At 44.9% G+C, this 13,674-nt stretch overlaps 1 protein-coding gene and 1 non-coding gene across 7 annotated transcripts; both read left to right on the forward strand.

Moving 5' to 3' along the window:
- The first annotated feature begins 5,420 nt into the window (after positions 1-5,420).
- On the forward strand, positions 5,421-12,504 carry Slc25a3 (solute carrier family 25 member 3). 6 transcript variants are annotated; one of them, XM_023716628.1, is made up of 8 exons: positions 5,421-5,527; positions 5,757-5,920; positions 7,098-7,222; positions 9,176-9,355; positions 9,844-10,025; positions 10,545-10,717; positions 11,971-12,081; positions 12,164-12,504. In XM_023716628.1, exons 2-8 carry the CDS (start codon positions 5,761-5,763, stop codon positions 12,322-12,324), a joined length of 1,092 nt encoding a protein of 363 aa, XP_023572396.1. In that variant the 5' UTR covers positions 5,421-5,527; positions 5,757-5,760; the 3' UTR covers positions 12,325-12,504. The 6 variants fall into 6 exon arrangements, with proteins under 6 accessions (XP_023572396.1, XP_023572388.1, XP_004623867.1 ...); XM_023716620.1 differs by having other exon boundaries at positions 5,422-5,531; XM_004623810.2 differs by lacking the exon at positions 7,098-7,222 and adding an exon at positions 7,394-7,515 and having other exon boundaries at positions 5,422-5,531; positions 12,164-12,502.
- Positions 10,233-10,478, forward strand: LOC111817453. Its single transcript, XR_002821651.1, has one exon. It is a non-coding gene; the product is annotated as a small nucleolar RNA SNORA53 (small nucleolar RNA).
- Positions 12,505-13,674: the final 1,170 nt, after the last annotated feature.

Consider the following 13,674-nt stretch of genomic DNA (forward strand, 5'->3'; position numbering starts at 1 on the left):
AGAAGAAGAAGAAGAAGAAGAAGAAGAAGAAGAAGAAGAAGAAGAAGAAGAAGAAGAAGAAGAAGAAGAAGAAGAAGAAGAAGAAGAAGGATGAAGAAGAGGAGAGGTTCTTTGTAGATTCAGAGCAAGAGCGGGAAAGAGTAGACTACTTTCCCCTTTCCCTTGGTCTCTTCTACAAGGATTCCTGCCTTGGGGCCAGTGAGCCATGGGCTGATACTTTTGAAACCTGAGTCACAAAGAGCCTCTTTTTCCGGCTGCAGCTGTCAGGTATCTGTCCCAGCAATGGAACTGGGGACTGAACTCAAGCCCTTGCGCTTGCCAGGCAAGCGCTTATTCTACTGAGCCATCTCCCTGGCCCCTGCATTTATTTGCTACTTTGCCCATTAAATAAGGAAGGACAACCCCACACACTTTTAAAATATTATTATTGTATTTTAGGTAAGGGTTTATGGGACGTTCAGGGTCTCACTACTAGATTGTATTTGTAGTGACCCGCCTGATTACAGCCTCTCAAGAGCTGGGATTATAGGCACACGCCACCACGCCCAGTCTCAATTGCTGTCTCAGGGTGCCCCAGGGGCGGGGCCAGCATGGCAGTCCAGGGATCCAACCCCTGACCCCTGCACCTCCTTGCAGGTGCTTTAATCTGCTGAGCGATTTGTCCAGGCCTTTTAAAACATTATTGAATGCTGGCTCTGAATTGATATTAATTCCTACAGACTCAGAGGGCTATTGTTCGCCCCATCTAAAGAGACTTACAGAGGTCAGGCAGTCAACAGGGCGTGGCTGAAATCTTTCACGTTGCAGGTGCAGCAGGTTCCCAAGCTCGCCTCGGGGTACTTCCCTGGCATGGTAACGCTCCATTGGGACAAATGCCCTTGCTAACTGGCAGAGGCCCGGTGCTGGCCCCGGGGTGTGGAATGAAGGCTGTTATGGTACAGAAGGGCAAGAAGTCGCTAGTGCTGCTTTTAGGACAGGAGAGATGGGCAGGACTTTCATGTAGCAGCTGGGAGAAGAGCAGCAGACAGTTGCAGCAACTCCAGAGGATAAGACAGAGAGGAAATCGCACCACTAACTAAGCAAGGAGGCCTCCGCACTCCTTGAAAGAAGAAGGGGAGATGTTTGGGCAAATGGATGGGCCTGCACAAGCAGCCGTGGCGGTGGATCTGCAGGATAGCTGCTCCGCTTCATTACATCTTCATGCAATGCAGTCCCACAGTGCGATCTCCACCCAGAGAGAGGATTACACACACCTACAGCACGTCTGGGGACTGGGCTCCACCCTGCCCGTAGACCCCTGGCCCTTCCTGAAAGGGAAGGATATGAGAACCCATAAAATTGCAATTATCCACTTAGGTTCTGCTCTGTGGAGTAGCCCGCATTGCTGTTTCCTACGGCTGGACCATCTAGAGGACAGTGAGCTGTGTTTCTTTCCTATAATAAACTTTATTTTCACTTTAGAACTAGTGCCTGTTGGATTTCCATTTTACATGTAGTTAAAGACTTATGCTAGATGGTGACATATTTATCCCCCAAAATATTAAACCAACCCAGTAGCACATTCCTGGTGAGGTTTTGCAGAGATGAATCTGCTGTAAAGTACTTTAAAGAGGCAGAGTAAAGAGGCAGGCGCCAGGTGTGGTGCTGCCCACCTGTAACCCCAGCCAGAGCCTCCATGACTAATCCAGTGGTGTGTGGCATGTTGATTTATCCCTTTCAAGAAGGTCAAGTGACTGTATCTAGCTCCTCCCACACCTAAGAAAGTGACCCAGTGTTTATTTGAGAATCATACTTTTTTTTTTCTTTCCAGTATTGGGGATTGAACTCAGGACCCTGCACTTGCCAGGCAAACACTTATTCTACTGAGCTATCTCCCCAGCCACCCAGTGTTTGTTTGGACTGACTATATTTGTGCACATAATCATAAAATCTTTCCTCGTCTTACCCCTTATATTCTTTTAGGATTGAACAAAGGACATGCTACTCATGTTTAATTTTATAACTAGGTATTTATGTTATGGGCTATAAAAGGTGTTAGAATAAACATCACTCAAAGATGGGTAAAAAAATTTTCTAATCAGTCTGGGGAGAGGATTTGCATGCTTACAATTGTACCAGGGATAGCTGCATCATGGAGCCCTAATTGTGCTATTTTGTCTTCATTCAGAAGTTTAATTTACAGAGGTATGCCTCAGTGCCACATTAACAAGGAACAGACTGTGCTGCTTTTTTATTGTACCAATTTAGCTGAGCTAAATTTCCCAGAATTCCTTTCCCTGTTTGGTTTTGCACTGGAGTTATTTACAAGCGAAATGTATACAGCACTGGGAAAGCAGAAGGGAAACCGAAAGCCTTCACACTCTGAAGGTGACCTTGCTAAGCCAGGGTAGGTGTGGGCCCCACAGCTCCTTCAGCTACCCTTGGGTCTCTCTCACCTTCTCTGTGTCCTGGGCTGGGCACACCTGTAGCACCATTGTGAAGGGGACCAGTTGCTCTAGGCAGAAAAATTGGCAGCAAACTATACTATCTGGTGCTAGGAGGGGGATAAGAGCAAAGTAGTTGCCATATGTGGGAATCACTTCAGTAGAAATCCTCTGAGGCCTCCTCTGTCTCTGTTAGATCCAGTTCCTTGGCCTGGTGAGCGGCGCCCTGGGCAGTCAAGGACTTTTTCACCTTCCCTTCCTGCACTCTCTATTCTTCAATTTTTCCAGGGCCTTTTGCTAAGCTGGAAGCACGGGCAGGATGGGGTCAAACGCGGCAGGATGGGGTTGCTAGAAGAACCCGCCAATGCTATGGCCTCAGAGCTTTTCTCCGCCACTGGGCAAATGTGCTTACAATTTAATACCGTCCTCTCCGCACTACTGCCCTTGTCACACAAACACTTCTGAGTGTCCAAATCACACCCAGCTATTCGGACTGAGGACAGGCTACCACCACCCACGTGCGTGAGGCCATGGAGCTACTTGGTGGGAAGCCTGGTTGAAAACGTTCCCCATGTGCTCTTTCCAGATTCCTCCAGAGCCTAGTGGATTGCAAACACAAACCAAGCCTGAGGGCCGGGGAGATGGCTCAGTGGAATAAGCACTTCCCTGGCAAGCGCAAGGGCCGGAGTTCAGTCCCGAACATATGCCACCTGAAGTAGATTATCTTCATTCTCACAAACTTGTGTTTTATTGGGCCTTACTTAAAAGACCTGTGTGTACCCCAGCTATGATTTTCGGTGAGTCTCCATTTTTGAAGTAGTCTAAAAGGCAGACTTTAAAATCTTTTCCATATTATGTTATTTTTTTCCTGTGATGGGAATTGAACTCATGGCCTTGCAACCCACGGAGTTACATCCCCACACCCCAGCAAAGTTTCTAGACAGCACGTTTTGTAGACTATTGTACCTTATTTCACTGAGCTCTCAGAAACTCTGCAAGGTTTTACTCAGAGCGCATTTACAAAATGAAAACTCTGGAGTCCCTTATTTGTAAATGTATTAGGAACTTAAAAATGTCAGGGGATAATAAACCAAGTGTCAGACACTAAGTAACTGTGGAGGTAGTAAGCCCATGAGGCCATCTCTGTCACCATCTTACATTTAAGAAACAGGTTCCAGCTGGTGTGGGGTGCGCCCCTGTAATTTCTAGCACTCCAGGTGGCAGAAGCAGAAGGATTGCAAATTTGAGGCCAGCCTGGGCAATTTAGTGAGACCCTGTCTCACAGTAAAAAATAAAACAGGGGCCGGGGAGATAGCTCAGTGGAATAAGTACTTCGCTGGCAAGCGCAAGGGTCTGAGTTCAATCCCTGGTTCTGCCAAAAAAATTTAAAAAAAAAATACAAAATAAAACAAGGCTCGTTATGGAGCTGAGGGTGAAGGCTCCGGGCTCAATTCCCCTTTGCAAAGAGAAAGAGAGAGATATAGAGATAGAGATAGAGATAGAGATAGAGATAGAGATAGAGATAGATGGACATAGAGAGAGAGACAGAGACAGAAAGAGGAAATACACTTCCCAGTAACTTTATCAAGATTTGGGAAAACAGTAAGAGCAAAAATGCTAACAGGTGTTGATGTAAAGTAATGATTCTATTTTAAAGGAAATAGTTTCTTTTTTCTTTCTTTTGAAGAACCAGGATTGAACTCAGGCCCTTGCCCTTGCCAATGAAGCGCTTATTCTACTAAGCCATCTCTCCAGCTCCAGAAATAATAGTTTCTTTGCAACCAAATATGAACAACCACGGCCTGAGGACATGGATTTAAATTACCATGAATGATATGTTCCACTGGGAAACTATTACAGTCAAAGCACAAAAGAAGTCCTAAGTCCATCCCTTTACTCATCACCCGGGGAGGCGTGAGAGCAGGTGAGCCACACCAAATGTGGCAAGCTCCTTGAAGGTTTCAGGTGTTACAGCATTCTTAGCTTGGGGGCTGGTGAAGGCTACAGGTCTGTGAAGCTCAGTGTACACCCCGGAGTTTTACCCAGTACCCACAAGGACATCAGGTTAGACACAGAGGAAGGTAGTGAACAGCTATTAAAGGAGACTAAGATAGCCCAAAATAAGTTTGGCTCTGGCGCGCCATCCCATCGCTCCACAATCAAGAGGTTTTAGCCAGAACCGCTTGCAGACTCATTGCTATAGATATGGCTCCTTAGTTTACACAGGTCTGACCCCTACTAAATTCTCCCAACTAAGCTAGACCCCTCTCTGTTGAAATGAATATAATTATTCAGATTTAGGCCCGCGCGTGTGTACACCAGCAGCGCCCCCCCCCCCAGCAGGTTTGATCTGGTGTCAGTTCCTCTGTAGTGCATTCCTGTGTCCCCGGGGTTAAGCACTTGTTTAGTACGCTGTTGACTATTTTGAAGTTGTCTTAAGTTCCCGTTGCACACTTCCTCTTATTTTTCTTAAGTCTAGTGAAAAATGTAGACATGTCTATGTTCAATGTCTGTGGATGACACTTTAAAAATTGTTAGGGGCTGGGGAGATAGCTCAGTAGAATAAAAGCCTGCCTGGCAAGCACAAGGGCCTGAGTTCAATCCCTGGTTCTGGGGAAAAAAAAAAAAGTTATAATCGCATAAATTGGGTTACAAAACTGCAGTGATGTCCTCGCTGCATGCATTCGTGTTTTCTTAAGAGTGATTATTAGACAGTGTGAATCATTTAAATGTGAACAGCTTAGACCCTGCAATCAAGGAAGACACTTGAAGGTGACAGGACAAAAAGACTAGGTCACTAGCCCTTGGTGGACAGCATTCAGCTTCCAGGCCCGGAATGCGCGTCTGCGCAGAGCGAATCCTCCTGCGCACTAGCTGGGCCGGAAGGGTAGTGGCGCGCGGAGGCGGGAATAGGGTTGCTAGGAGAGCGCGATGACGCCAGGCTTCCGTGCTCCTCTTCACCAATAGGAGGCGCACGCCGTGATGACGTATTGCGTGCGTCACGCTGACGACGGGCGAAGGGCACAGATCTGAGGGCCCGGAGGACGTTCGGCCTCTGTGAGCCGCAGCCTGTGAGAAGGAGCGGTTCGGTGTTCGCCATCTTAGTGAGTGAGTGTGACCCGGCCTGCCCGCTGTGGGTGCAGGGAGCAGAGCCTGGAGCCCCTAAGGGACCGCTGCTTGGCTGTAGGCCCGGCCGGGCGCGGCCTTTTCTAGGGAGCCGCGGTGACCTCAAGGGCGCGGAGGGCAAGGAGAAGGCCCCTCCTGCGGCCCCAGGGCGCCCGTGACATTGAGGGGCACCGGCCTTTCCCCTAACAGCCGCTCCCCTTCCCCTAGGAAGATGTTCTCGTCCGTGGCGCACCTGGCGCGGGCGAACCCCTTCAACGCGCCGCACCTGCAGCTGGTGCACGATGGCCTCGCGGGCCCGAGCAGCAGCCCCGCCGGGCCCCCGGGCGTCCCGCGCCGACCCCGCAAGTTGGCTGCCGCCGCCGCCACGGAAGGTGAGGTCGGGCCCGGGGCAGTGGGGTCCCGGCCAGGCCTGGAGGGCAGGGAGGAGGACGGGGCGCCCGCCGCCCGCGCGTCGGCCTTTCCCCCGTCGGTCGGCGCGGGTGCTGCCCCTCCCGCCGAGGCGTGGGAAGGCCGGGCCGGCGGCCCGCGTGACCTCCGCGTCCCCGGGGAGCAGCGGACGGCGTGGGTCGGTCTGATCGTGCGGCGAGCCCGCTCGGTCCGCAGGCTGTCGGGTAAAGCCTTCCGACCCTCGTGCGTCCGGTAGTAATGGGAAGGTGACTTGTTCGCCCCCAGTCGTGTGTGAGAGTGAGGCTTCCCAGCTTGAGGATCGTGCTGGAGGCGGCGCCTGGTAACCCCAGCCAGATTCCAGGGAAGAGTTGGTGGATCCCTTTGGGCTTAGTCTCGGGATTTGAGGAGGTTGGCTGAGTTCTGACTTAACCTGTGTGCTTTAAATCTCAGTGGAGGTAGATACAGAGAAATCTGAAAAGCCGAATTGTAAGGTTCTCGAGGATATTAAGTACACTGAATCTGCAAAATGGAAAGTTTTTCCAGTCATTCTTGTTTGTGTTTATGATGTCTTTTGTATTAGTCGTTATACCATTATTTTGTTTCAATTTAAAAGTGAAGGCTGACATTATTTATGTATTGAGTATATTTCACTTCAGGAATTCCTGCATTTGTAGTTTTGCACTACTTCGAAAGTAATGTATTTGGTTACTAGGTGAAGTAAAGTTAGAAGTTGCCAAGTTTTTTAGATGCTCTTACTTTGATTCGTGCTTTTATCACCTATTACTGATTTTATTTGGAAAAAATTTTTAATATCAATATAGTAAAATGAGACAGTATCTCAGATATAAAACTCAGTTCCAAATGGTCAGATTTTGATTGCATTTTTTGTAATCAAAACTTGTTTGGAAATGACCTTACCACTTACTAGTAGCCAGAGCCCTGTCGCTATAATGGCCCTCTTTTTTTTCTCTTTGGCAGAACCGGGGATTGAACCCAGGCCTTGCGCTTGCCAGGGAAGCGCTTATTCCACTGAGCCATTTCCCCGGCCCCAGATGGTCCTCTTTCATAGGGAAACAAGCATACTTTTCTTTCATTCCCATTCTCACGGCATTTGTCATCTCTGAAGAAGTACTTACTTGATCTTTTTTTCCAATCAAACAGAGCAGTATAGCTGTGCCTATGGATCTGGCAGATTCTTTATCCTTTGTGGACTTGGAGGAATTATTAGCTGTGGCACCACCCATACAGCAGTGGTTCCTCTAGATCTGGTTAAATGCAGAATGCAGGTTTGTTTTGCATGCTGGACTAAAGCATATTGTTGAAGCATGGCTCTTAAGTTGTAAGATGTAGACAACTACTAACAAGCTGTGTGGAAACCTAACTGTCCAGGAGGTAAGTTGATAACCAGTAACATGAGTTTTCTATTAAAATGCATGGTGTGTCTTGTCTTATTACAGAGTACAGTTGTGAATATGGCTCCATGAAGTTTTATGCACTGTGTGGCTTTGGTGGGGTCTTAAGTTGTGGGCTGACTCATACTGCTGTCGTTCCCTTGGATTTAGTGAAATGCCGAATGCAGGTTTGTATTGAGATGATGTCACTGGATGTATTAAGCCTTGGAAATCTCTCATTTGTGAAAGTATAGGTAAATTATTTGCTTTCAGGTTCTGGCTGTAAATTGATGGCTCTTCGTATTCAGTTCTGGCTAAAGTTCCTCTGTGTGAGCTACTACTAGTTCTTTGTGCTCCAAATAGTCATTTTATAAACATTTAACATGTCAGGACTGGGGAATCAGCTTGTGTATTATGTGAAGCAACTTCATGTTCCTACATATTGATAAGACCAAATAAACAGCACATATAGATGACTTTAAAATGCTCTTTTTCTAGGCAAGGGTCTACAGGGTGTTTCAGGGTCTTACTACTAGATCAGACTCGTAGTGATCCACCTGTTTACAGCCTCCCAAATGCTGGGGCCACAGGCATGTGCCACTGTGCCCAGTCTCAATTCCATCTCAGTGTACCCTGGGGGTGGGGCTGGCAAGGCAGGCAGGCCCACTGATCGAATCCCTGGCCCCTGTGCCTGCTTACAGGCGCTTTAATCTGCTGAGCTGTACGGCTGGCCCTTAAAATGCGTTTAATATCCTAGTATGAGATGGATATGGTGGTGCATGCCTGGAATTTCAGCATTTGGGAGGCTGAGGCAGGAGGATCAGTTTGAGGCCAGCTGAACTGCAGGGTGTGACTGTCTCAAAAAAAATTCTTAGTATGAAAAATTTGTGGGCATACCCTTTATATATTTAATAAGAATTACCTTATGATTTGAATATTTTTAATTAGAATTACTGAAACAAAAATATCAAAAATTACTTTTCCAAACAGGATTAGAAGTCTTCTTACCTAAGAGATAGAAAGGTGAAGTATTAGGAAGGAGGGAGAGAAAGGTATTGTGTACCAGTCCTTTTAGTACTGGCAGAGATAGTGAGATAACCCCTTGTCCCATTAATTAAAATTAAAAGGAAATGTACCATTGCTAGCGTTTGCATGTCTCTTGAAAGTGAATTTAAGTCAAAAGACCAGATTACTCATTTGTTTTGTGGTGGTACAGGGTGGTGAACTTGACCTTCACACTGACCTACATCTCTAGCGTTTATTTTTTTAGACAAGGTCTTGCTAACCTTGGACTTCCAATGCTTGGAATTATAGGCAGGCACTATCACTGAACTGAGCTGAAAGACAGATTTCTTGTTGTGTTGCTGTTTTTTTTTTTTTTTTTTTTTTGCGGAACCAGGGATTGAACTTGGGCCCTTGTGCTAGCCAGGCAAGCGCTTATTCTATTGAACCATCTCCCCAGCCCTGCTGTTATGTTTTAAGATAGTATTTTAAAAAATAAAATAAAATTGTATTAAGACTGTCATTGGTCACAAAAATCTACTTAATGGGCTAGTTTATAACAGGAATACAGACTTACCTGTTACTTAAAGTAGCCTTACAACTAGTATTTCAATTGTGGTGGGAGTTAGGTGGTGAGAAATCTTGTAAGAGTGTTTGATTTATTTTTGTATTTTTGTTTGGTTAGACCCTTAACCATCTCTAAGAAGTTAAGGATGGCTTAGTATATAAAAAGTTTCCATTTATAAAAATGATTTTATGTCAGGAACTTGTATTTACCTTTTTTAAGAGGGGTATTTTATTGAAAGCTTTTAGATCTGTGATTTTTTTTCTTTCTTTTCATTAAAGGTGGATCCCCAAAAGTACAAGGGCATATTTAATGGATTCTCAGTCACACTTAAAGAGGATGGCGTTCGTGGTTTGGCAAAAGGATGGGCTCCAACTTTCATTGGCTACTCTATGCAAGGGCTCTGCAAGTTTGGCTTTTATGAAGTCTTCAAAGTCTTGTATAGCAACATGCTTGGTGAGGTATGTGATTTAACTTTGAGATGGAAAGTGTAAGACCAAAAAGGACATTAGGTCTTTGATTCACCCTGTTTTATGCCTGAAGAAAGTGGTCTCAGCGTGAGCAGCATGTTTCTGATCAGCAGGCTAGATAGCAGAGACAGATGAGAAAGTTCATTGCCCGCACTCCGCCTTTGTTCGCTTTTCCTTTCATGGGATGGAGCCCTTGGCCTTGCTCGTGCTGGGCAAGCACTCTTTACACTGAGCTACACCACAGTCCAAGGAAGTGTGTTTCATAAAATGTCTGTCCATGGGTGTAATACGAAATACTTTTTTTTTTTGTGGAACGAGGATTGAACTCAGGGCCATTGCGCTTGCCAGGGAAGCTCTTATTCTACTGAGCCATCTCCCCAGTCCCTGAAATACTTTTAAAATGTCTTTTAAGTGTTGTTTTCCAAAAGTGCTGTTTCAGTTGAAAACAGCTGGTACAACAGCCTTCTTGTGTTTTGTAGGAGAATGCCTATCTGTGGCGTACGTCACTATACTTGGCTGCCTCTGCCAGTGCTGAGTTCTTTGCTGACATTGCCCTGGCTCCTATGGAAGCTGCTAAAGTTCGAATTCAAACTCAACCAGGTTATGCTAACACTTTGAGGGATGCTGCTCCCAAAATGTTTAAGGAAGAAGGCCTAAAAGCGTAAGTAAACCATTGTCCTAAAGTAATCATTTATGGGCAGCAACATCTGTTAGTAGTAGGCCCTCCTGTAAAACCTGTCTACTGGTGTGTAGAATTTAAACTATTGGCAAAGGTGTTTTTGTGATACTGTGTACTACTGGACTTTTGGGGAGGGCTTGTTAGAAATCTTGCGATCTGTTCACAGTTACAGATTTGTAGTCAGGCCCCAACATGCTTCCTTAGATCCACCTTTGTGGATGAATCTTGAACTGAGTTCTGCTTGTAAACATCTTGTTTCTTGTAGTTCCAGTCAAAGAAACATCCAGCAACTTTTTTGGTTGTACAGTCGAAGGTGCTTGAGTCATTGGCATGTGAGAGCAGTATACCTGCATGGTAGTCTAAAGTTCTGATAGAAGTGACACGCAGTTATGCAGTCACTTTTTACTATCAGGATTCGACTGGTGTGCGGACACTTCTGTTAATGATGAAAATCTCAGCTAAATCAATACTTGAAACTGTAAACAAGCCTCCTTATTTTAGATTCTACAAGGGAGTTGCCCCTCTCTGGATGAGACAGATACCTTACACCATGATGAAGTTTGCCTGCTTTGAACGTACGGTTGAAGCATTGTACAAGTTTGTGGTTCCTAAGCCCCGAAGTGAATGTACGAAGGCGGAGCAGCTGGTTGTAACATTTGTGGCAGGCTACATAGGTATGAATTACTTAGTCATTTTGAGACAGGGTTTTGCTATGCAGAACATCAGGCTGGCCTCAAACTCATGGCACTCCTCCTGAGTGCTGCGATTATAGACATGTGCCACTATGCCCGGCTGGTATGAATTATTTAGAACACACTTATTTGAAATTCTGGATGAATACTCATTTCTGTTGTTGGCCTCTTGTGAGAGAAAGTTTTGTCCAAAGGTTATAAAGCAGTTTTATTGTCCCATAACATATGTGGCCTTTTTTTTTTTTAAAGGTCTGTGTGTTGTTTATTAACAACGTGGTTTATGCCCAATCTTCCCATGATTGATTCCTTGTGGCCCTGGTGCACCCGGAGAGCTTTTTGGATTTATAAATACTTTCTAATTAGTTCCTAGGAGAAATTTTATGGTTTATGTGATTCTCTTTTTTCCAGTACTAGGGCCTCCCTTTTTATAGTAAGACAAGATCTTGCTGAATTGCCCAGGCTGGGCTTGATCTCAGTGTCTCAGAGTCTGTTCACTACCATGAACAGCTTATGTAGTCTTTATGATATATCTTTTTTGGGCATGCACATGTATTCCTCTTACGCTTTTTTTTTTTTTTTTTTAATATCTCAAGAACAAATTAAAACATTTTTAATACAAGAGGAAGTATTAACTGAAGTCTGAATACTAAAACTTTCATTTGAGATAGAGACTTTCTGTTGCCTAGGATAGCCTTGACATATTCTTGCCAGCCTAAACCACTAAGTAGTACATGTATGGTTGTCCTCTGCAGCCTGATGGGACAGTGATGGCTATACCACTGGTGCTTCAGAGCTACCCGGTGGTGAGATGTATACACATGGGTCCCATTGTGAAGTTATTAAGTTCCTGAGTTCATTCAGTCCTGCTGCTTCAGCTTCCCATTTAAATGGATCTGTAGGTGTGTTGCCACCAAGCCCAGCTGAAATCTGACTTTTAAAAAAAGTTTATGGAAAGTCATGAGGGGGCCAGGGAGATGGCTCAGTGGAATAAGCGCTTCCCTGGCAAGTGCAAGGGCCTGAGTTCAATCCCCGGTTTCACCCCCCCCCAAAAAAAAAAAAAAAAGAAAAGAAAAGAAAGTCATGAGAAATGGGTTTTGGTTACAGCTTGTTCAATTCATCCAGAATTGCAAATAAGTGTGTTCTAAATACCAGTTCAATTTCCGGTACCTCCTGCAAAAAAAGCGGTATAAGTTTAGTTTTTGACTGATCCTGTATTGAATCATTTGTCTTTTCAGCTGGGGTCTTCTGTGCAATTGTTTCTCACCCTGCCGATTCTGTGGTATCTGTGCTAAATAAAGAAAAAGGTAGTAGTGCTTCTCAGGTCCTCCAGAGACTTGGCTTTAAAGGTGAGATGGGTTCTCTCCTGCTTGGGTCAGAACACTTGGGTATATTACATGTTTCTCATCCGTCTTTCCTTCTTTGAACCAGGCGTGTGGAAGGGACTCTTTGCCCGTATCATCATGATCGGTACTCTGACTGCACTACAGTGGTTCATCTATGACTCTGTGAAAGTCTACTTCAGGCTCCCTCGCCCTCCTCCACCTGAGATGCCGGAGTCCCTGAAGAAGAAGCTTGGGTTAACCCAGTAGAGCACAGCAACTGTGGACTGAATCTGCTTGTTGATCAGTGTTGATTGAACAAAAGTACAAAAGGAACTTTTATATCTATGACAGTGTAGGAAATTGTCTATTCCTGATAAAATTATTGTAGTACCCTTGCTTAAGGCAAGAGTTCAAACACTGCTGAAATAAACCCATCTGTTCATGATTTGTCTGTGAGGTTATAATTTTTAAAAAATACTTTTTAAAATTAATTGTGTTATTGAAAAAAAAAACTTTTTAAAAAAATTTAACTCTAGTGGAAAACAAATGGACATTAAGACCTAATAGCAAACTAATCATTAATTATTTCAATTCCTATTTATCAGTTGTTACAGTGTGTGACTGAAGTGTCATTACTCCAGTCCCTGTATTTTTTAGAAAACAAACTTTCAAAAACTTGTTAAACATGAATGGTTACTTATAGTTATAGCTAATCTCATCACATTTTTATATTGTGTACAATTTTCCTTGTTGAGTTACCCTTACTTGCAAAAGAAATTAACTCAAATTGGGGTGATTTTTTTTTTTTAATTATAAAAAATTTATTGTTTGTTTGGTGTGCAGGGTCTCACTACATAGCTCTGAATTGTAGTGATCCTCCTGTCTCAGCCTCCCAAACACTGGGATTATAGGCATGGGCCACCATGCCTGGTTTTGGTAGCTGGCTTGGTGTGGGGCTGGCACAGCATGTGGTACCAGGGATCAAACCCAGGTCCTTGTGCTTGCCAAGCAGGCTCTTAGACCACTGAGCTATCTCCCTGGCCCTGGGTTGATTTTATTTATTCTTTTGCAGAACTGGAGATTGAACTCAGACCCTTGCGCTTGCCAGGGAAGTGCTTTTTCTACTGAGCTATCTCCCCAGCCCCCCTGGGTTGATTCTTGAAAGTTTTCCTTATTTGATTAGGGAATGCAAAAGCCCAGCTTTCCAAATTTGGTTGGTTACATTTTACCTTGGAGCAGTTGGGTATCAGATCTGGATAGGGTTGACAGTCTGTAAAGAGATGGAGGCCTCAGGTGAGCTTCAGGGGAGAAGAAAGGTCTCATTACAAGGCCATATTGTAAGGTCTGAAGTGAATTCAGAAGCCAAGTGGATCTAGTTCCTTGTTCTGTGTCCTCTCAATTTACCTGTTATAGAGGGGACCTGTTACAGTGCAGACATGAGCTAAATTGTTAAAAGGAAGAGTAGGGGGTCTTGAGAGCCCAGCCAAGTGGGGGCTGTGGTACGTGGCGGTGCACTGAGGGTACAATCTTAGGGATCAGGAATTGGCAGTATATGCTGTACTCTCAATTGTGGGCCTCATGATGGCCTTAAGCTTTTCACTGGGGTCAGAAAGGTAC

Source organism: Octodon degus, unplaced genomic scaffold, assembly GCF_000260255.1.
Source record: "Octodon degus isolate 3935 unplaced genomic scaffold, OctDeg1.0 scaffold00004, whole genome shotgun sequence".
NCBI lineage: Eukaryota > Metazoa > Chordata > Mammalia > Rodentia > Octodontidae > Octodon > Octodon degus.

What these genes read in the sequence shown, in the direction of transcription:
- Slc25a3 (XM_023716628.1), top strand. Translation starts at nt 5,761, where the DNA reads ATGTTCTCGTCCGTGGCGCACCTGGCGCGGGCGAACCCCTTCAACGCG. An exon ending in TGCCGCCGCCGCCACGGAAG is followed by an intron (nt 5,921 to 7,097) that starts GTGAGGTCGGGC and finishes CCAATCAAACAG; the next exon opens with AGCAGTATAGCTGTGCCTAT. An exon ending in AAGGAAGAAGGCCTAAAAGC is followed by an intron (nt 10,026 to 10,544) that starts GTAAGTAAACCA and finishes TCCTTATTTTAG; the next exon opens with ATTCTACAAGGGAGTTGCCC.